The following is a 21,556-nucleotide window of genomic DNA, read 5'->3' as shown; positions in this document are numbered from 1 at the left end:
TGGGATTACCTGGTTTGGAGAAGCAGGGCCCTTTGGGATACCCATGCTGAGACTCCTCCTTAATCCAAGTCCCAGCACTGGGGAATGCGTGCAGAGGCAGCAGGGAAGATGAGGAGGTAAGAGAGAGAAAAGTGGGGTGATTTAAGGATAAAAGTTGAAGTACAAACATCTGTAGAACTGCGAACCTAGGAACACCAATGGAAGAGAAAAGGAAAAAGATAGAAATATTTGAAGAAATAATGGAGATACATTTTCCAAAATTAAAGGAAGACACAATGCAAAGATTTTGTATCAATTAGCTCTTGCTGCATAAGAAGCAGCCTCAAAATATCAGTGACACATAGCAGTAAGCATTACTCCTTCCTGACAGGCGTGCAGGATAGGGGGATTATTATGTTCAGAGCTGCCCAGAATTAAACTTTTCTAGGTAATATCAACATGCTGTTGGTGTGTGTGCTTGCATATGCTTGTGAAGTTCAAAGGCCTATGAGAGTGTTAGGGGCATAATATTTGGTTCTTTTACAAAATCAACAACAGTAACCACATATTTCTACAAAATATCCAAACCCTAGAAATATCACTTCAGTTTGGTGAATTTTAGTCTACTGATCAGCTCTTGGCACAGAAATGCTGCACTAAAAACCCCACTTGACCTCAGCAGTGCGTCACAGCAAGAGTCCATTATCAAGTCATCGGTCTGAGGCTGACCGGAGGCGTGGCTGTGTGGCTTCCCTTCAGATCAGCACAGCTGGGCTCACCCTGGAGTGCGGACAGGTCTGTTCCACCTGTTCTGGGGCCCCGACTAGGTGTTTCCAAACAGCTGGACCTTTAATAGTTCCCAGACCAGGTTGCCGGACGCTAAGAGCTCCCACACCATGTGTTCTCAAGCTAGGTGCCCCCAGGGCACCCCTCGCCTTGAGAGACCACCCGAGAGTAGGAGGAATCTTCACACCTCGTCCTGATGCTGTCAACTCTGCCTCCACGGCACAGGTAGAAGCCAGCCATGTGCCAGGCCCACCGCAGTGGGAGGCTGGGAAGTCAGGGCAAAGTGTGCAGATGAGCTAGTCTTAACCAGGGAGGGCTTGAGGACCACAGTGATGCTTCCGTGTACAACAGTTGGTGCCATAACCTTGAATGGACAGCCCAGGCCCCAGGGCTGCATGTGCAATGATGGATACTCGTCTTTTCCCAAAGTACAAAACCCAGCAGAACTGGGCATGTCAGGGTTGCGGACACTGGTGATGAAGCTCTGAGTAAAGGCAGGGATGAGAAACACAACATCCAGAGTGGGGTCACAGGGCAGCTGAGGAGTACATGTCAGAGACTGATAACACTCCAGCTCTCGGCTTGGGTGATGGATTCATGGGTGTCCATTGCGTCATACAGCTATGCGTGGACCAACGCCAGGAGTGCCACAAACCAAGACAGATGATGTTTAAGCTGACTTTGGGCAACTAGGGTTCATAAGAAAAAAAAAAGGCGAGCAAACAAAAACCTCAAATGCACCCTAGAGTCAGACAAGAGTCCAGCAGGTGCTTTGAACTTGGTAGTTCATGGGGAAAGGGCTGAGGGGCAGCTGGTGGGGTTACTCCATCAGCTCAGCCTTGGAGGACATGGGGATGGGGGACTCCATGCACTGATGACCCTCGAAGCAGGCTCTGCATCTGCCGGGCTGGGTCCTGGGGTTTGCCCTCCATGACCCCCCGGCCTGAGGGGCCCAGTAGGGCCTCGGGCGCCTGCCAGCCTGCATGGGCTCCCCTCCCGAGGGCCCTCCCTCACCCCTGTTTCCCTGGGTCGTGGGAACCACTGAGCATAGGAGAGGGCCTGTCTGCTTTACATTCTCGGCCATGACAGAACTGGGAGGGGGACCAGGTGCCCCGATCCCAGGAGGCACGTGGAGGCCCAAGGAAGAGGCCGCTGTGGGCTCTGGAGCTTAATCTGCCCCCAGAGCGGGGTCTCCCCTGGGTCAGACCTTGTGCAATGGTGCCTGAAACCTCCTGATCCCAGGGGCAGAGGGGCATGTGTGGCTAAATCCCTAGAGGTGACAAATTGTCAGCCCTCAGGCCCGGTTCCTCTTCGATCTTCTGCCATGAGCACAGGAACTGCCCTTCGCTCTAACCCTGTTTTTATTTACGTACCATCATACCGTTGCTAAGGTTATTTTCCTTTTTTTCCTAATTATTGAAGTAATGCGTATATAATATAGAAAACTTGAAACAATATAAAGAAAAGTCAGAAGTGAATGTTTTTTCATCAAAGCAAAAGCATTTCTCACTCAGTCCACAAATATTGACATGTTCTCTCTGTGTCCAGCCTGGCTCCAGGATCTGGGGGCGTCGTGATGAGTGACAGGAAGAATTCCCTACCCTTAGAAAGTCCGTTTTATTTCTCATGGGGAAAGACAGGCAATAAAGATATTCACCAGTAACTAACTGCAGGTTGTGATGGGTGACACAGAGGAACAAACAGGGTGATAACAACCGGAGCCGGGAGAGGCCCTGGAGATTTGGGGGGTGTCTGTGTTGAGACTTGCAGGCGGATGAGCCGGGATGAACAGCTGTGTGGAGGTGAGGGGGGAACCCCAAGCCCCCGAGAGAAGGCTGTGCCCGGCGGGGCAGGTGGGGTGCCAGCCTGGTGCTCGGTGTAGTGGGAGGGGCTGCTGGGGATGAGGGTGAAGAGGTGGCACACACGATCAAAGTGTGGTCAAGATTCTCCTACATTTTTTCATAACACATTTTTATTTATGAAGAATTGGATCACATTTAGTGTTTTGCATCTTGTGCATCACTTTTTTTGATAAGCATTTTCCAACATTGTTGAGAATTCTTTAGTTTTTAAGTCAACGTAATAGGCTTCTTTTATTCATATCATAATGTATTTGTATATTTACTAAAGGTGGGAACCTCTTAAACTCCCCTGGTGCTTTTAATATGCAGCAAAATTCAACAATCATGAATACATTAGAGTTGACCTCAGAACAACACGGACTTGAACTGGGCGGGTCCACTTAAAAATGGATTGTTTTCAATAAATACATATATGGACTGTAAATGAATTTCCCCTTTTTCATGATTTTCTTAATAACATTTTCTTTTCTCTGGCTTACTTTACTGCAAGAATACAGTATATGATACATCGAATATGAAAAATATGTGTCAATCACTTGTTTAGGTTATTGGGAAGGCTTCTGGTCAAACGTAGGCTATTAGCATTTAAGTTTCGGGGGAGGCCAGTGTTACACGTGGATTTTCGACTGTACTGGGGCTCGGCGCCCCTCACCCCTGCGTTGTTCAAGAGTCAACTGTACTAGTAAGTGACCGGCAATTGGCCGTTTATACTAAATTTAAATCCGTGTAAAGCTTTTGCATCAATTCTCTCTCTGTCTTTTATTATACAGAAATACTTGAATAATTTTTCAAAGATATTGGAAAAGTGTTGTCCACTACAGCACTGTTTGTAGCAGCTGAAAATGAGAAACAACCAAACCTCCGATAGTTTAAGTACAACGTGGAGGAAGGGTTCCCACCCAGCAGTGGTTCCAGCAGCCGGATGTATGCAGCAGGGCTGTGGTTTCCCATACATGGCCCAGTGTCAGGAGCCCATCAACCTTCACATCCTGGGACCAATGCCCACCTCTCTGTCCCTCCAGGAACGTCCAAGAGCCCAGGGGTGCCCACGCCCCCTCCCACTAAGGTGCACGCCTGAGCCGCAGGGTGGGCTGTGGCCACTGCTCCCCGGAGGACGGGACAGCAGAGGGCGGTGCTGGGGCTCCAGAGGAGGGAGTCAGAGGCCAGGCACTTAGGAAGCCAGGGTCACGGCGTGGGTGGGCCCTCTGCCCCGAGGGCAGAAGCAGGAGGGGCTTGCCTGCTGTGTGAGCTGCCAGGACCACGGGCCAGTGGCCGGCAGGGGAGAGGTGCCCTCACTGAGACAGGGTCACCGGTGTAGGATTACATCACAAAGTGGGACCTCCCTGCAGGGCATGGACTCAGACGGTGACCACACACCAGGGCTCAGGAGCGAGGAGGCCCCAGACCAGGGCGTAGATGCAGCTGAAAGTGCTGGGTTTGCGGGAGAACCCCGGGCTGGGGCACCCATCTCCACAGGAGGGGGAGCAGACTGGAAACAAGGCCAGGGCAGGAGACCTCAGGGCAGCCACACCCTTCACAGCCGCATCTTACAGGCCTGAGACACAGAAACAGGAGTGGGCAGAGAGGCTCGCAGGGGAGGTGCGGGCCCGCCAGCTCTAAGCGCTCTCCCTGGAGCCACAGAGCCACCCAGGAGGAGAGAGGCTGCTGGGGGCGGTGGGGGGAGACTCCTGAACTGGCTTCTCGTGGGCAGGGTTCCTTGGAAGACAGGGGGAGCCCCACCAGGTGACCCTGACAGCTCTGTCTTCATCCAGCTGGGCTGATGTTCTCAGGGTAAGATCTCTGGACCTGTAGTGGCATCCACGGTCACCCCACCCCACCCACAGCTCCAGCCCTGGGAGGACGAGGACGTTCACTTGTGCCCCCGGAAGGAGGGACCATGACCAGACTCTGGGGGTCCTGCCTGCTCCTGCTAACCATCCTGGTGGTCCTGGTGGATAGCACATTCCTATACGAGAGCGCAGGCAAGGTGTTGAGGGAATCAAGGGCCATCAGCACCTCAAGTGGCAACGTGAAGCAGTGTCTGTGGTTCGCCATGCAGGAATACAACAAGGAGAGCAAGGACAAATCCCTCTTCCAGGTGGTCAAGGTGCTGCAGGTCCAGCTGCAGGTAAGGGTGCTTCCTCCCAATTTGCATATTTGTTCCTGGCAGCACAGACTGAAGCCAGGCTGAGAGAGTGGGCGTGTGAGCATCCCTGGGACCCAGCGGTTCTGGACACTCGAGCGCCGGACCCCACGCCCAGCGTCTTTTCTCCACGTGCTGCAACCTCTGTCCTAGGGGCCCCAACCTGTGAACTCAGTTAAATCCCAAACTGCAAATCACACGTCTGTGGTCCGTGTTTGCTAAGGCTGGGAGACAAGTTGAGCGCCATGAATATTTTGTAATAATGCAGCCCCGGGTGACATTCAATCCATCCACGTCCCATGGAATGTGGATTGATATCGAATAGTTAGGCTCATAAAGTGCCTCCTCCCAGATTCCTTCATTCTGTCAGTCCTACATTTCTTTAGTGGCAGTGGAGACATTCTGTCCACAGAACCCCTCCTCGCAGGGCCTCAGGTGGCCCAAGGCTGGGAGACATTGCTCGCTTGATTCCCACGTGGGTGACGCTCCACATGGCCCCGACTGCCAAGTCCAGGAAGAGGCCCTCGGCGTTGAAATTCCGCTGACTTCCAGCCTCAGTCGGGTGGTTGGGGCATAATTGCACCGGAGGTTTGCAGGGATGAGTTGTAAAGAGAGTCGGCAGGCAGGCCATTCAGAAAGACTTACCCCAGGTGTTGGACTCCACACTGCCTCCGTTGGCAGGAGCCGGGCCAGTCTACACGTGACCCCACCTCCCAGAACAAGTGCGCCATCGACACGGTGTTCCCAGCACACGAGGCTGATGGCCACACACTCCAACAGGGGCAACCCCGCCGCCCTTTGAAGTTAAGGCTCCCAGGTCCTGTAACTTCCACACCCCCTTCACAGTTCTCCCCTTTGGTACCCATGCATCATGGGCATGCAGCCCTTCCGTGCCAGCCGCTCTAGATGGGGCTGAGATGGACACAAGTGATCACAGCCTTTAGGGAGCCAGGGGACCAATTAGAAGACAAACCGCTAAGCCAGGCCTGAGAGCTGGGATGCTGTCTGTGGCGTGGTGCTCGGGGCCAGGCTTCAAGGGGCTTCCTTAGACAGCTGGTGAGTCCCCTCCTGCAGCGGCCGCATCCTCACCAATTAAGTGAGGATCCCTGTGTGGGACCTGGGTCCCCTACACAGTCATGGTTGAGCACCACCTCCCCAGGGAGAGATGAAGGTGCAGCCCTAGGGCAGATGGGCTACAGGGGAAGGAGGCTGGTGGGCAGTGTTTTCTGGGGGGTCCCCAGAAGCAGACCCTAGTGCTAGTGTTCCAGTGAAGTGGTTTATTTGAGAGGCCATCCAGGAAGCACCAGGCAGCCTGGAGAGGATTCAGAGTGGGCAGGGAAGTGGCCAGTGCAGGGGAGCCACTGAGCAGGTGACCACCAAGGGCATCTGGGCTCAGGGTCCCTGGGGCCTTGGGGAGAGGGGGCAGCACCACCGAGCTGGGCCACCTGCAGGAGAGGATCTGGGTTCCTCATCCACAAACTCTCACCTGTCATTGGCTAAGAGCTGCTCCAGGAGCCCTTGGCTCCTGCTGGCAACAGGGAGCCCCGGGAAGTGACAGCGTGGGTGGGTGCCTGGGGCCCCACCCATGGCGTCTGCTGCAGGAGGGGAGTGGGGAGGGTTTAGGGGTGCGGGGGAGGGGAAGAAGGAGCGTGACCCATTTCAGCAACCCTAGGGAGCCAGTGTGAGCCACCAGACGGGTGGGCAGTGACCAGGCCAGGCCAGGCCTCGTAGGCTGTGGGCAAGACTTTCAGGCCACCTTAGGAGGATGAAAAGCCAGAGAAACATTAGGTCAGGGAGTTCTTGGGATCCATGTGATCAGATATGGGCTTTGAATCTGTCACTCTGGTTAACTCACCTCCAGAAAGGGGTGTGAGTGCTCAGGTTCCCGTTTCCCTGGAATCAGCACATCCTCTTCCTTCCTGTGGCCGGATGAGCAGAGAGGCCGGGACCTCTGGGAGGTTGGAGGAGTGGGGACGGCTGTTAGGGGTGCGCGTTCTAGTGCCCGACGCCCCCGTCTCAGCCCTGGGTTGGCCGCCAGCTGGCTAACCAGCTTCTCCCACTACAGTCCAGTCACCCTTGTTAGTTCCTCGGAAAGAAACTAAGACGTCATATGACCTCGTTAAAGGCTGGAGTTGGCAGTGAGGGAAGGCCTGGCAGAAAAGCGTGAGTCCAGGTGAACCTGGACCCAAGCTGCAGACACACCTTTCATCTCCTGCTGTCATCTTTTTTTTGACCTCACTGGTCATCAGAATCACCTGGAAGCTTGTTCAAGCACAGACTGCGGGGCCCACCCCTGGAGTTTCTGATTCAGTAGGTTGAGGACCTGCATTTCCATCAAGTTCCCTGGTGATGCTGTTGCTGCCGGGCCAGGGACCCCACCTGCGAAGCCTGGAACACCACTGTGGAAGGACGGCCCTTATTCCTTCTGTGATTCCAAGAGCTGATGGGAGAAGGATTTTCTGGATGGCGGGCTTGGCCATCTCTAAATCCTGGTTTAATCTTTTAAAACCAGATGGGAGCAGATTTTAAACGGACATATGAGCAGCCTTTACCTCACTCAATTGTTAGCAAATTCTGTCAATCACTGCTGTTCTGCTTCCTAAACACTTAGAGAACAGGAAGACAAACCCCGGCCACGTGGGCCCCTGGGGTGGTGGGAGGGGCCTTGGGTGGGGAAGTCCCAAAGGACAGGGGATTTCAGATGACAGAATCTGAGGGGGGTATGTGTGGGAAGGGACTCAGGGAGGGGGTCCTATGTGGTCGAGGGGCCTGTTCCCATGGGGCACACATGAACTGGTAACATCCCGGGCCCAGGAGAGCCCAGGTTCTGGAAGTAGAAGGTCTTGCCTTCAAGAAGGCCCCAGGCTGGTTGGAGCCTTCCCCCGGGCATCCAGCTCCCGGTGGTGGTATCAGCGTGTGGTGGGCGTTATAGGCCATCCCCTAAAAATATGTTTGGAGAGGGGGAGAGGGGAGGAGGAGATAGGGAGAGAGAATGAGGGTGAGAGCAATTTGTTAAGGGTTAGCTGAAACTTTTAAAAAGTAGAAAAAGCTTTTTTGAACAAAATTGCATGATTGCTAATCAGTAGGTCACAGATCGTCTGGAATACTTTATTGATGCTGAAATTGCCCGCACCAACTGCAGAAAGCTTCCAAACGGTAATGAAAACGGCATGGTTAAGGAAAACTTCAAACTGGAAAAAGTAGGTGACAAACCAACTGTCTGCGATGGTCTTGGCTGCTCTGAGCCCCAGGCAGAACTTGGGGTACACAGACCCTCTCCTTGAGGTACACAGACCCTCTCCTTGAGGTCGGCATCAGTCCCAGTGTTTCGCCCCAGAAGTGGTCAGCCCTGTGGCCTTCAGAGCAGAGGGTGCAGGGCAGCAGGATGTGGAGGACCCCTTGTCCTAGGGACAGGATGCTGTCAAGGTCACTCTTACTGCAAGGACTCCATCCCTCCAGGCTCCTGGTGCAGGAAAACTTGCTAACACACATTCACTGGGAGTCTGCCCTCTCGGACCCTGATGCACCACCCAGCTGTTGCCAGCCCCACAGTCGTTCATCCTTGTGAAGGCACAAAAGGGAGTCCATTCACTTAGCCGCTCATCGAAGCTTACTTGGCACTTGGCGCTATTCTGGGTGCTGGAGATTAAGCAGTGACCAGGCCAAGTGGTGTCCCCACCCTCCCAGGCTCAGCCATGGTTTCCACAAATGTCAGGGAAGAGCCCCAGGCTCTCAGCAGAGGGCTGACATGGCCTGGGGGCTTTTGGCCTCGAGCCTGTATTTCTGACTCAGGGTGGGAGTACCCGGGGCTCATCCAAGAGCTTCCTCTGAGGTTGGTGAAGGCCCTGGGCTCCCTGAAGCTGGGCCCCTTCCTTCACACCCGTGGTCCTCCACGTGAGCCATGTCAGAATCACCTGGTGGCCTTGACACACCTGGATGGCGGGGTTTCCCCTTGCAGAGTCTGATTCAGTAGGTCTGGAGAGGAATCCAAGAACTGGCATTCCTCACGAGCTCCCCAGGCTGGGGGTCCGGGGCTGCTGCTCTGGCCTTGGGACCATATTCAGAACCACTGCTCCATGCAGCCACTGCACGGGAACCACAAGGGCCCGTTGACAGGAGCCTAAAACTGCCTCTGTGAGCTCACCATGAACAAATTCCATCATTTCCAGCAGAATAGAGGCCCTTCAAGGGCAAACAGTCAAGCAGGGAGCGTGTCTGATGCCATCTTATCTTTTATGTTAGTTTTGTTTATCTTTTCCTGGTAGTACAAGTATGGTTGGTTGAAGTTTATATTTTCTACTGGGAGCATTGTGGATAAGGGAACGTTGTCGCTTTTTACCTGTTTGTAGAAAACATCAAAGAGAATTAAGGAAACTTGTCTTCAGGAAACTCTTTTATTCTCTGTAAGGTTTCCATGGCCCATCTTGGGTTTTTGTTTTTTTTTAATTATTTGTTTTATTTATTTATTTATTTATTTTTGGCTGTGTTGGGTCTTCGCCTCTGTGCGAGGGCTCTCTCCAGTTGTGGCAAGTGGAGGCCACTCTTCATCATGGTGCGCGGGCCTCTCACTATCGCGGCCTCTCTTGTTGCAGAGCACAGGCTCCAGACGTGCAGGCTCAGTAATTGTGGCTCACGGGCCCAGTTGCTCCGCGGCATGTGGGATCCTCCCAGACCAGGGCTCAAACCCGTGTCCCCTGCATTGGCAGGCAGACCCCCAACCACCGCACCACCAGGGAAGTCCCCCATCTTGGTTTTAAAGCACACGTTTTAAAGCACACATTTATCGATAATGAAAACTTTGTTCCTTTCTTTCCAAGTGTTTGGAATAATGCTGAAGAGGAGTAATGCTGGGCATTCTCTCTTATTCCTGGGGGATTTAATGGGATTCTTTTCAGTATTTATACCTTATTACTAAATATTGTATCGAGTGTTGATTTCTGAAGCTCCTCCAGCTCCCTCTTTACCAAGAGTTAGTTTTTAAATTAAGAATGTTTTCTTCTATCAATTATTCTTTCAGTATCTACCAAGTGTATTGAATAATTTTTTCTTCTTTGACCCATTACTATAATAAATTTAAATAATAGATTCCCTAATATTGAGTCATTCTTACATGTCTGGAATATGGAGCACGTGTCTTTTCTTGGTTTTCTATAAATATAACTTTCTTTGAATGGCGTGATTAGTTCTTATCCACACTGACTGAAAGTGGTGACAGGTACACAGGTCACCAGTGTGCAGGCTTGTTGGGTGAATCTGCATCTTCAGCAAGGTTTCTGGATGACTGCTGCACAAGGACACGGCAGGGGACTATCCTTATTCCTCTGACCCGATTAGCTTTGTTGAACCTGCTGTAGACACGCACACCTGGCATCCCCGTCTCTTTTATGGCAAATTTCTGGGTCTCTCTGAGTGTGGGGTGCGATTCCTGAAGGCCAATTGTGGCCGTGCTTGTGCACATGGGGAGGGTGTTCTCCAGTCACCACCTCGTTGATGGCAGGACAGCCCCTTCTTCTTGTCACCTCCCTTTGTGGAGACACTCTGTGGGGCCCTGGCTGGAAGGGAGCAGTGGCGTGGGTGGTGTCCGCACTTGTCTCTTAGAATACAGAGGGATCGATATGCCACTTTTCATTTAGGAGTTTTGCTTTTATATGTTAAACAGTCAAACTTCCCTAGAGAATGACTTGGAGCGTGTGGTGCACACATGCACTCACGCGCGCACACACGCACACACGGGCACACACACGTTCCATGGCCTCATCCCAAACCTACTGAATCAGAATGTCCGGGTACTGACATCCACACACTTCATGTCACAGGAACGCTGAAAAGCACTGCATTAGAGACAGTAAGTGTTTACTATGCAGCTGCTTTTAATTTGCTGGTATTTTTTTAAGGCTATTTAGTAGGTAAGTTTGGGTTATAATTTATTTCTCAGCTATATTTTGGTTTCAGGATTTCTGTGGTCTGGTGTAATGAGAATGGGGGCTTTCCATTTTTTCCTGTGATCTGGATCAGTTTAACGACCAAAAGAGCTTTGGGTTCTCAAGGCTTGATGTAATTTGCCAATAAAAACATTTTGACTTGGTATTTTGTTGGTTTGTGGGGAATGAGGCCCCCATGATACTCCTTTGCATGTGTCCAGAACTCAGCGGAGACCTAACGCCATTCTCTCTGACACCGTTTGCCTCTTAGCTCCTGAAATGCCCCAGTGTTTCCAGCCAATTATTGAAGATACCCTTTGCTGTTTTTCCAGGACTGCTACCGACCTGTTCATCTATCTCTCCATCTCTCCCCTCACTCATCCGTCTATCACCCACACATAGAATATTTCATTTGTCATTTCAATGGCTTTTTTAAAAAATTAATTAATTTATATATTTTTGGCTGCGTTGGATCTTCATTGCTGTGCGCGGGCTTTCTCTAGTTGCGGTGAGCAGGGGCTACTCTTCCGTTGCGGTGTGCAGGCTTCTCATTGTGTGGCTTCTCTTGTTGTGGAGCTCGGGCTCTAGGCGCACGGGCTTCAGTAGTTGTGGCACGCAGGCTCAGTAGTTGTGGTGCACGGGCTTAGTTGCTCCGTGGCATGTGGGATCTTCCCGGACCAGGGCTCGAACCTGTGTCCCCTGCATTGGCAGGTGGATTCTGAACCACTGGGCCACCAGGGAAGCCCTCAATGACATTTTGAAAGGGAGAGAAGGGCTCTCTGGAATAAAAGATATGTTAGGTTCTAGAACCCTCTAAATTGCTCTTATCCTGACATTGTTGTTAGAACAAAAGGCATTGTTTGATTATTAAGATGACCTACGTTAGTTTATACCTGGCATAGAATTGCATACAATCTACATTGTAGAAAATATTAAAGAGAATTCAAAATAAAATCAAGGTTACATCTGATCTCCCACCAAAATATGATGATTATTAATATTTGCTGTCTATCCGTGGGTGGGACGGGGACAGATACCCTTCCAGGTACCTGCTGGTGGCTACAAAGGTCTGCAGCCTCCAGCCAGCAGATTCCTGGGGGCATTCCTTGATGGGTGACGACCCGTCTTCCAACATATTCCTAAGCTGACACTTAACATCCTAAGCTGACACCTGGCAACAGAGCCATTTTTTTCTCTTCCTCTTGGCACACTGCTGACTTTTGCTGTGGTGGTGGTCTTTTTCAGAGATGAATGTGCACCTTTCTCGTGGGCGCACTCCCGTGGCACGGCAATTTCACCGTGATGAAGAAGTGTGTGGATGCCTAGGGGCTCTGGAGCTCCTACCACCATCCCTTCCTTTGTCTGTGAAACAGCAATGGCCCGTGAGCCGTTACCAGCACGCTTTCCTCATACATGTCCCCCTGCTTGCTGTTCTGCTTTCTAGATTCAGGTTAGGTGGTAATGAAAGATGGGCGGGACCAAGTCCTCCTTCCTGGCCTCACGGGAGGCCACTTGCCTTTGGCCGGCATGATGGCCCGCCCCCAGGAATAAGGAACATTTGTCATTGAGCACAGAGGGTGGGGTGCGGTCTGATTCCATTTCCCACCACACCCCTGGGAAGGAATCTCTTTTTGATCTGGTAATCCCCCTGCCCCACAGAGGGCTGAACGCAGTGGGTACTCACAGTTTCCTTCTGGAAGCCTCCTTTGGCCTGAGACCCCTTTCTCCCTGGGTCCCGAGTGGATGGGTCACCAGTAGGAGATGAGGGGGACGCAGCTGGGAGACCCCCTGGCAGAAGCAGCAGTCTTCCCCTTGGGGGGTCTGTGAATTGGGAGAATTTGTGTTTCTTTTTATGTAAATGTCAACAGTGGTCACAGATCTAGAGGGGTGAGGACAATAAGGCCCTCAAAGGAAGCTGCACTGTTCACATGTGTCTGTGGGTGCACGTGTGTGCAGGTGTGTGCAGGTGTGTACTGGTGTGCATATGCAGGTGTGTGTATGGAGAGAGACGGAGGAGAGATGGGGGTATGTGGAGAAGGAAGTACACAAACAGAGATGATAACAGGAGATAAAACTCCCTCAAAGAAATTAATCATTAAAAATAGGTGTGTCTGAGGGGGAATTCTTTAATGGATAGAGTTTTAATTTCACAGGATGAAAAGCTTGTGGAGATCAGTTGCCACAACATTGTGAATATACTCAACACTACTGAACTATACACTTAAATGGTTTGGATAGGAGATGTTATATGTATTTACCACAATTAGATTTTTTTAAAATAAATAGGCTGTTTTAAACGTGGTGTTGGGTACGATTTGGGAGACCAACTGTGTTTCCAACGTTCAGGGCTTCACCTCAGGGCCTGGTGGGAGGCGGGGATTCAGCATTCCTGCCCCAGACAGAATGAGGCCTGGAGACTCAAAGGCCACTTCTTTTGTCTCTGGTTCCTCCAAATTAAGGTCTCACGGTTGGAGACACCATGCCACATGGGGTGACAGGGGACAAGTGGCATTCACCTTGCAGAGTCCTTGCCTCTCCACTGATTGTCTCTTCCCCCCCTGTCAGCCCCCCTAGTCTCTCTTCCCAGCCCACCCATGTGTGCCCCGCTCTCCTCCGACACAACTCCTGCTCTGCCCCCAACCCCAGGAGCCTCCGCCAGGTAAGGGCCCAGGATTTGGATATGAAACAGGCTTAACATCACTTGGACCTAATACACTTATCCTGATTAAAAACTACTCTTCCCCTCAGGCCAGGAGGGCTCCATCCAAAAGTGCCCCCCAGATACCCTGGTGGGATGCCCCCTGCAGGAGCAACAGACCCACTGCCCAGCCCCGGTGCCCAGGTCGGACCACAGCTGTGCATCCCCCCCTGCTCGCGAGGCACATGTAGGCGCCTTAGGAAAGACAGCCTTTTGGGACCAACCTCTTGGGATGGTCCTTCCTTCCAGACAGTTGGGTGGCAACCGCAGGAATCCGGTGTCTGCAGCAAGCAGGCAGGGGACAGTGCGGGGCTAGCCGGACGTGCTGGGGGCGGGGTGACTGCCACCCAGCTGGTACAGGTGTTCCTCCCACGTGGACAGAGATACCCCATACAGGCCTATTTCTAAGTGTGTGTTAACTTATATCAAAATTTAATCTAACTTTACCTCTTTTCAACTTGTCTCTCCAAGTCTCTTCTTTTCATTTTCTCTTTATTCACATGAAATAAGATGCCAGGCAGGCCTCGCTTTCCCTTGCTGGGTTTCATGTCCTTTCTGCTGAGATGTTACTGGAGTCTCTCTCTCTCTCTCTCTCTCTCACACACACACACACACACACACACACACGCTCACTTCCCCGGTGGGAGGTCAGACCCATAGCCTCTACTCCATTCTGCTGAAGCCCCCCTGCACCCTGGACCCAACACTGTCTGCCTCAGTCTGGAACGCAGGAGCAAAGGGGCCCTGGAAGACCACAGAGATCAAGGAAATGCCGCCCAACAAGACTGGCCACGTGGCCTCGGAGGCTACCCAACCTCAGGACTGGTCTGGGGGTCCCGCCCTCTGCCCTGCCCCTACCCTTGTGGGGACCCAAGGCCTCTCCAGCTGGTGACCAGTCATGGCCATCCTCTGCGAGAACAAGGAATCCATTTAGCCCAATCCTGGACCGGGTTGTGGAGACGCCGCAGGCCAGTGGGAAATGAGGCCAGAGCTGGCAGGACCAGGGGTGGATGCTCCGGGGATCACCTGGGTAGCAGCAGCAGGGAGCTCGGGGCCTCCAACCTGGGAAAGGGCCAGGTGGGCTTGGGAGAGTGCAGCCTGCTCCTGGTCTCAGAGATGTAAGCCCTGTCCCAGCTCTGCCGTGTCCACTGGGCGCCGCACCGCTGACCGCACCCCAGGTCTGCTCGCCTTTACCCAGGCCAGCGTGGGGACCGCCTGGCTCCCAGGCGCTGCTGGACTGAGAGCCCACGGGGAGGGGCACAGACTCATAACCCACGTGCACCTAGCGGGTGGTGTTCCCCTTTCTATGTGGCAGGTATATGCAGACACAGGAGGTGCATTTCTAGGGTCTCCAGAGGAGTCAGGGACAAAGGGTCAAGACGCAGGCACTGGAAGTGTGCGGAGTGGCCACCAGTGCCCACCCTGCACAGGGCATGGGGCGGGTGGCTACGTGGGAGCTCTAGGATGGACCCAGGCCAGCAAAGTAGCTGTTCCCCTCCGACCCCGGGAATGAAATAACAAGGCCGGTCTGTTTCCAAGGCACATGGGATAAAGATTTGGGTCCTCTCCCGAGACCAACGGACTCAGCCAGGGGAGAGGAGAGTAAGCAGAAGCGGGGCTGCAGCCGGAGCAGAGGCCCAGGGGGTGAGACGGGCCTTCTGCGGTCCAGGGGTCCCTTGCCCGCAGGCTGCTTTCCTTGGTGAAGGGCACGCCTGCCAGCTCTCTGCACGTCCACCGTGGAGGGCTCCCCGATTCATTGGCAGGTCCTGGACGGAGGCAGGCCGCTGCACCGGCCTGGCCAGAAACACCTCCTGTCTGCCCTCCTGGCGTCTCCAATCTCAGCCAGGGCCACCCCGCAAGTGTTATCCCAAAACCAAACCGAGCAGGACATTTCCCTCCTCCCGTAGTCCACGGCCCGTCAAGTGCACTTGAGCATACCTGGCACAGAAGCCCGTCTCTGCCCCAATCTCCAGGCTCCTGCTGGACATGCAGGGCCAGGTCAACGCACTGCCGTGGATGTCACCTAGGGCCAGCCAGAGGCTCTTCAGCACCCCCCGGGGAACCATCCCCTCCTGCAGACTGACTGGTGTGGATCATCTGGAAGGAGAGGCAACTTGCAGGGCCTGGATGGTCCCTCTACGGGCCGGTGACCATGCTGGTGGGGACTGGACAGTGCCTTTGTGCACCCACTGTGCCCCGAGCATTTTATGCCCACCTGCTCTGCCCACCCATGGCCCACCCTGGGCCCCCTGCCCACCGGCGGAGACTCCACATGGGCACTCATGCACCATGTCCCCACCTTCGGTGGGGCTGCCCCCCGTGACGGGCAGCCTCCTGACTCCTGGCTGCATCTGTGGGCCCAGCCTGGGCCGTGGAAGGATGGGAGCCCAGGAAGCTACGGGGAACAGAGGACAGAGGGGCCCAGGACAACAGGGCACTCGCAGGGGAGCTCGGGGCCAGGCTTGGCAGGGGGCAGGCCCTCTCCCCACAGCGTTTTACGGGCAGATCCTGGCTACCTGGGTACCAGTTCCAGCTAACAGCCTCCCTTCTTGGGCATGAGCGTGTCTGAGCACGAGGAAACGAGTCTCTAGTCCTGGTTGAGTCACAGAGCCCCCCGGCCAGGGGAGTGAGGCCAGGAACAGGGTCGGCTGTGTGACCACCTCCCGGACACCAGCATGTCTGAGCCGTAGGCTGCTGGCACCTCGAGGGCAGGGGTACAGCCACAGGCCAGCACAGAAGATGGAGTTCTTGTCACAACGCTGCCACTTTCTAGTTCAAAGCCCTCACGGTGTAACTGGGCCCTCAGTCTGCTAGCCTTCATCCTGGAGGACAGAACGCCTGCTGGCTCGGTAGGACCAGGCGATGTGCTGGGTCAGCTGCATGTACGTCCGTTACAGCGAGGGAGGCTGACGGCTCTGCTATCCATGTGCCGACACAACATTTGCAGGTTTCTGCTGGAGTCAGGCCGGCGAGCGGCCTTAGGGACAGTTGGCAGCAGAGACCTGAGCCCTGGCCTCTGTTGCCTCCTCCCACTTTCCACTGTCAGCCTTGTCCCACCAAAGACTTGAAAAGCATTAGTTCTACGGTCACTTTTGTTCTTGGGCTGACACAGAGTTTAATTGTTGCAACTTCAAAGTAGGCCAGGGACAAAACAGAGACTGCAAGACTCTTGCCCAAAGAACAGAGGGTCCTTGGACCAGAGGATGGGGAGGGCTTGGGTCTGCGCGTCCCCAGCTCTTATCTGGACACTAGGCGTGCCAGCAGTGTTTACCCTTCCCCCTGGGAGGACAGGAACGTGAACCTGGGGGCCTTTCTCGGGAAAAGAATTGTCAACGACAATGAACTGGTCTCTGTTCCACATGGTCTCCCACCACGGACACTGCAGGGACAAGCCCCCGAGCTGTCTGACTTGATGGGCTCAACCCGAAGTGTGCACATGCCCAGTGCCCAGCTTGCTCTGCTTCCAGAACCCTGCCTGCGCCTCCTGGCCGGGAACCTCAAGGCCTCAAGGCCAGCCCCCTGGGCACACGCAGAGAAGCCCCTTCTGCAATCACACTCTCACCCTCACCTTGTCCGTGGAAAAAGCAAGAATGTGGGGCTGTGACCGTTGCCAAGATGGAACTGGCTGTGTGGTGGACCTAGTTTCACCTTGCTCAGGGTCACAGCAAACTTCACCCATGGGAGAGGCCCAGAGCCAGGCCGCAGATCAGGGGATTGCTCCAAAGTGCTGGGGACTGGACCGTGGCCTTCCTCTTGACGAAAGGGGATTTGTGATGAAATGAGGGTGATTTCTGCAGGATCTTTCCCAATTCAGCCACCCCTGGAGCAAGACTGAAGGGCATTGCTGTAAGAAGAACTACCGACTGAGATGAACCAGGCGGGAATTATGTCACACAGCCGGGCTGAGTGCGGGTGAGGATGGGCAACTTTCCCAAGCTAGGACTGGAGCCAGGTGTCTGGCCCTTGGCGGTGCCTCCTGTGAGTCCAGATGGGCTGGGCGCCGTCCTAGCTTCTGCTGCCCTTGCTTAGCACCTGCCTTGGTAAGCGGCCAGCAAATGTGGATGTGGAGAAAGGTGATGGGGCCTTTTTCCTTCCAGGCTCTTTGCTTTCGAGGGTGTTGGCCTGAACGTAACAGGGCTCCCTCATGGTGGAGTTTGGGCCTCAGCTGCACAGCCTCTCATGGGGGCATCTCCCAGGGAGAGATCTCGGCCTCCCCGCCTCCGGCAGACCCTCAATCCTGCAGGTCGGGAATGACTTTAGGTGGACGGTGGAGAGCTTTGGGGGGGTGGTTCAGAGTGGAGGGACAGAGGCCTGCAGAAAGGGGAAATAAATCACCAAACAACTTATTTCAGTAACGCTATCTGGCCCTACAGCCCAAATGGCTCCAGAATTTCTGCCAAGGAGGGTTCACCTGTATCGATCCGGGTGGAAGAGGAGTCCAAGACTTGTCTTGATCTGCTTCCCACGGTTTATACAAGAATGACAAAGATGCAATGGTCCACGTGAAGAAGCGGAGAAGGTGCTGATGGCCGGAACTGTGGAGCGATAGGGGCCAAGGCCCTCGGCTGACCCCTCAGCCCCCCCAAGCTTCTGACTGGGACCCGTGTCAGTGTGATCCCTTTCCCTCCCCAAGCACAGCCTCTGATACAGGTTGTGAAGCTCCCTCCACACCAAGTATCCATGGGGCGACCCTCCCCTCCACCTAAACCCTGCCTAGGATGTCGAAACTGATCTGTGCTGACAAAGTTGGTGAAGATGCCATTTTGTAAACAGTTGTGTTCTTCCTCTGTCCAACCCAAGCCTGCTCTCTCCAGCTGAAGGTCCGGGATAGGGGCAGTCTATAAAGACAGAAAAATTTAGGTAATAACTACTCTACTCCAGCCAAGAAAAAACTGTGTCCTCATGCCCTTTTGTGCATGTAGGCAAATATTTCTGTGGGATAAACTCCTGCATGTGGATGTGTTGAGGACTATGTAACTTTTAAATGTTTAACAGAGATTGCTAAATCACCCTGAGCAAAGACGTTGGATTCCTACTCTACCAATGCTGATGAAGGCGCCTTATCAACCAGACACTGTCATTGTTTTTTAACTTTTTTCCAAAGTGTAGGAGAATAGTGACACTTCATGGTTGGGTTCATTTGAATTTCTGTTGTTAAGGAAGCTAAGCATATTTTCACACATGTATTAAAGACATTTATATTTCTTTTTCTGTGACTTCTGTGTTGATTACTTTTCTCCAAGTTTCCTATTGGATTTTTGTCTTTTTAAAAATTACTTGCAAAAAGAAAAATTACTTGCAAGAGCTCTTTGATATTATGGAAATTAAAATGTTCTGCGTCACATTTGTCAAAGTCTAACCACTTGTCTCCCTTCATACCCACTAGGCTGGCGATCATCAAAAACAGAGATAGTGGGACTTCCCTGGTGGTCCAGTGGTAAAGAATCTGCCTTCCAAGGCAGGGGACGCGGGTTCAATCCCTGGTCAGGGAACTAAGATCCCACATGCCGCAGGGCAACTAAGTCCACGCACCACAACTACTGAGCCCGAGCGCCTCAACTAGAGAGCCCACCTGCCGCAAACTACAGAGCCCACGCGCTCTGGAGCCATCGTGCTGCAACTGGAGAGAAAACCTGCATGCCACAACTAGAGAGAAGCCCATGTGCTGCAATGAAGATCCCACCCATCCGTCGCAGCAAAAGATGCCACATGCTGCAACTAAGATCAACGCAGCCAAAATGTAAATAAATAAATAAATAAATACAGAGATAGTAACCAGTGCTGGCAAGGATGTAGGGGAATGGAACCCTCATACACCGCTGATGGGAAGGTAAAATGCTGCAGCCACTTTGGGAAACCATCTAGCAGTTCCTCAAAAATTTAAATACAGAGTTCAGGTAACCCAGTAATTCCACTCTGACCTGTATACCAAGAGAAATAAAAGCATATGTCCACACAAAAGCCCAAATATGAAAGTTTGTAGCAGTGTTAGTCATAATAGCCAAAAAGTAGTCAAAACCCCCATGTCCACTAATCGGTGAATGGATAGATGAAACAGTACACACATACACGAAGGAAAGTTATTCAGCAATAAAGAGAAATGAGGTAGCAATTCATGCTGTAACGTGGATGAACCTTGAAAACATGCTAAGAGAAAGCCATACACCACAAGACATGTACAGTATGATTCCATTTATAGGAAATGTCCAGAATAGGTAAATCTATAGAGAAAGCAGATTCGAGGTTGCCTAGGATTGGAAGGAGGCGGGGAGATTGGGAGGGTATTGGTTCAGCCTTGCTGGGAAAGCCGATTGTGGTTTTGGATGTAAAACTCTGTGAAGATACTAAAAGTCATTGAATCGCACACTTAAATGGTTGAATTGTATGGTATGAGAATTATATTTCAGTAAAGTTGTTTAAAAACCACCCTGCCCCTGCAGTGAGCCCCGTGCGTCCCAGCTGCCCTCTGGCCGCACCCCCTAAGGCAGCCGGGGTGAGAAGCTCCAGCCGGCCCCTCCTGGAATCCCAGTTCCCACCGTCAGGGGCAGAATGAGATGCTTCGTTAGGGGCAATCGCTTCTGGAACAGTCAGTATCTGCCATTGCCGATGACCCCAAAGCAGCTGGGGTGAGCCCGCTGGGGGGGATGGAGGGGAGTGGGGCCGTGCCCAGAGGGCCCGGGGGCTGTCTCCCCTCCGTACTCCGTCAGTGGAGGCCTGAGGACCAGCCCAGGACTCAGCCCCGTGGGTCCACAGCCATCGCAGCGTCGGCACCCCGCCCCCGCCCTTGAACTTTCACGGAGACCAGCTGGGTGGGCCCGTGCCGATTCCCAGGGAGAGATGGGGGGCGGGGACGGCGGGTCAACCAGGGCGGCTGGAGAGAGGCCTCAGCCCAGGCCACAGTTTTCAAACGATTCATGGGGCCAAGAGGGGAAATGGACTCCCTTCTGGACATATTATATGCTCATATCTTTGGCTCCCTTTGAGCCGAGACAAGTGAGGAAATTGTCTTTTTCTTTCGGATTTTAAAAGCAGCCGCATAGCACAGGGAGATCAGCTCGGTGCTTTGTGACCACATAGAGGGTTGGGATAGGGAGGGTGGGAGGGAGGGAGACGCAAGAGGGAAGAGATATGGGGACATATGTATATGTATAACTGATTCAATTTGTTATAAAGCAGACACTAACACACCATTGTAAAGCAGTTATACTCCAATAAAGATGCTAAAAAAATTAAAATTAAAATTAAATTTAAAAAAAAAAAAAGAGAGCTTTTCCCATAAAAGGGAACTTAACCCTTTGCCAAATATCTTCCAAATAACGTGTTGTGTTCCCATTTACCTGTTGACTTTGGGGGGCGAGAGCATGTGTGAGTGTGTGCGTGTGTGAGTGTGTGCTGTACAAAATATGTGGCCAGATTGATGGTTCTTCTCCATCTGACTTCTGTGTTTTCTACAAGCTCAGAAAGGGCTCCTGATTTCCAGCCCAGGATTCTGTCTCACACATTTGACCCTCCAGCAGGTGACTCTCAGGTCTCATAGGCCTTGTCTGGATTTTATCTTATGGATCTCAGGTAGGAGCCTCCTTGGGCTGATGTGTATTTTATCCACATCAAAAAGAAAAGTAGCGGTTTCCCAACTTCTGAGTTCTTGGGAGCCCCTCTCTGTGGCCGAGCCAGGCCCCAAAAGCAGAGTGGGATGGAGTCCCGACCGTCAGGGCAGCCTGGCCTGGGACGAGAATCACACACAGAAGAGGAAACCGGACAAGGGCAGCCTGCCAGGGACAAGGCTGGAGATGGGGAGGAATGGCTGGCAGGCCAAGGGGGCTCTGCCCTCTGTTCATCCCGCAGAGGCTCATCACGCCTGAGTCTGTTGCCAGCCTTCTGCTTAGTGTCCTTGGCACCACCCCTGGCCTCCTGACCTGAGGGCCTCTGGCCCCAGGTCCCCTGAGCCTGGCTGCTTGGTGTCTCTAAGACTGAGGGGCCACATGACGAGACACTGATGGAAACAGCCCTGGAGGTGACTTCACTTCCAGCTGTCCATCCAAAGCGCAGAAATTTAGAAAGTCAGGAGCCAAGGGACGGGAGCTGGGACTCAGCACTTGGGGCAGATGCTGGGGGCTCCTGGTGAGCCTGTGGACTTCTGAGGGCAGAGGGTCCCCTCACAGAGGAG

The 21,556-nt window shown here is 53.0% G+C and overlaps 1 protein-coding gene across 1 annotated transcript; it reads left to right on the top strand.

Moving 5' to 3' along the window:
* Positions 1-4,524: 4,524 nt before the first annotated feature.
* CST8 (cystatin 8) lies at positions 4,525-12,017 on the top strand. Its single transcript, XM_061209841.1, is given in 3 exon segments — positions 4,525-4,755; positions 7,857-7,970; positions 11,937-12,017. Coding segments are annotated over 3 exon segments (426 nt in total).
* Positions 12,018-21,556: the final 9,539 nt, after the last annotated feature.

This window comes from Eubalaena glacialis, chromosome 13 (assembly GCF_028564815.1).
Source record: "Eubalaena glacialis isolate mEubGla1 chromosome 13, mEubGla1.1.hap2.+ XY, whole genome shotgun sequence".
Lineage (NCBI taxonomy): Eukaryota > Metazoa > Chordata > Mammalia > Artiodactyla > Balaenidae > Eubalaena > Eubalaena glacialis.
The sequence above is the reverse complement of the archived record's forward strand: the minus strand, read 5'-3'. Positions and strand labels throughout refer to the sequence as shown.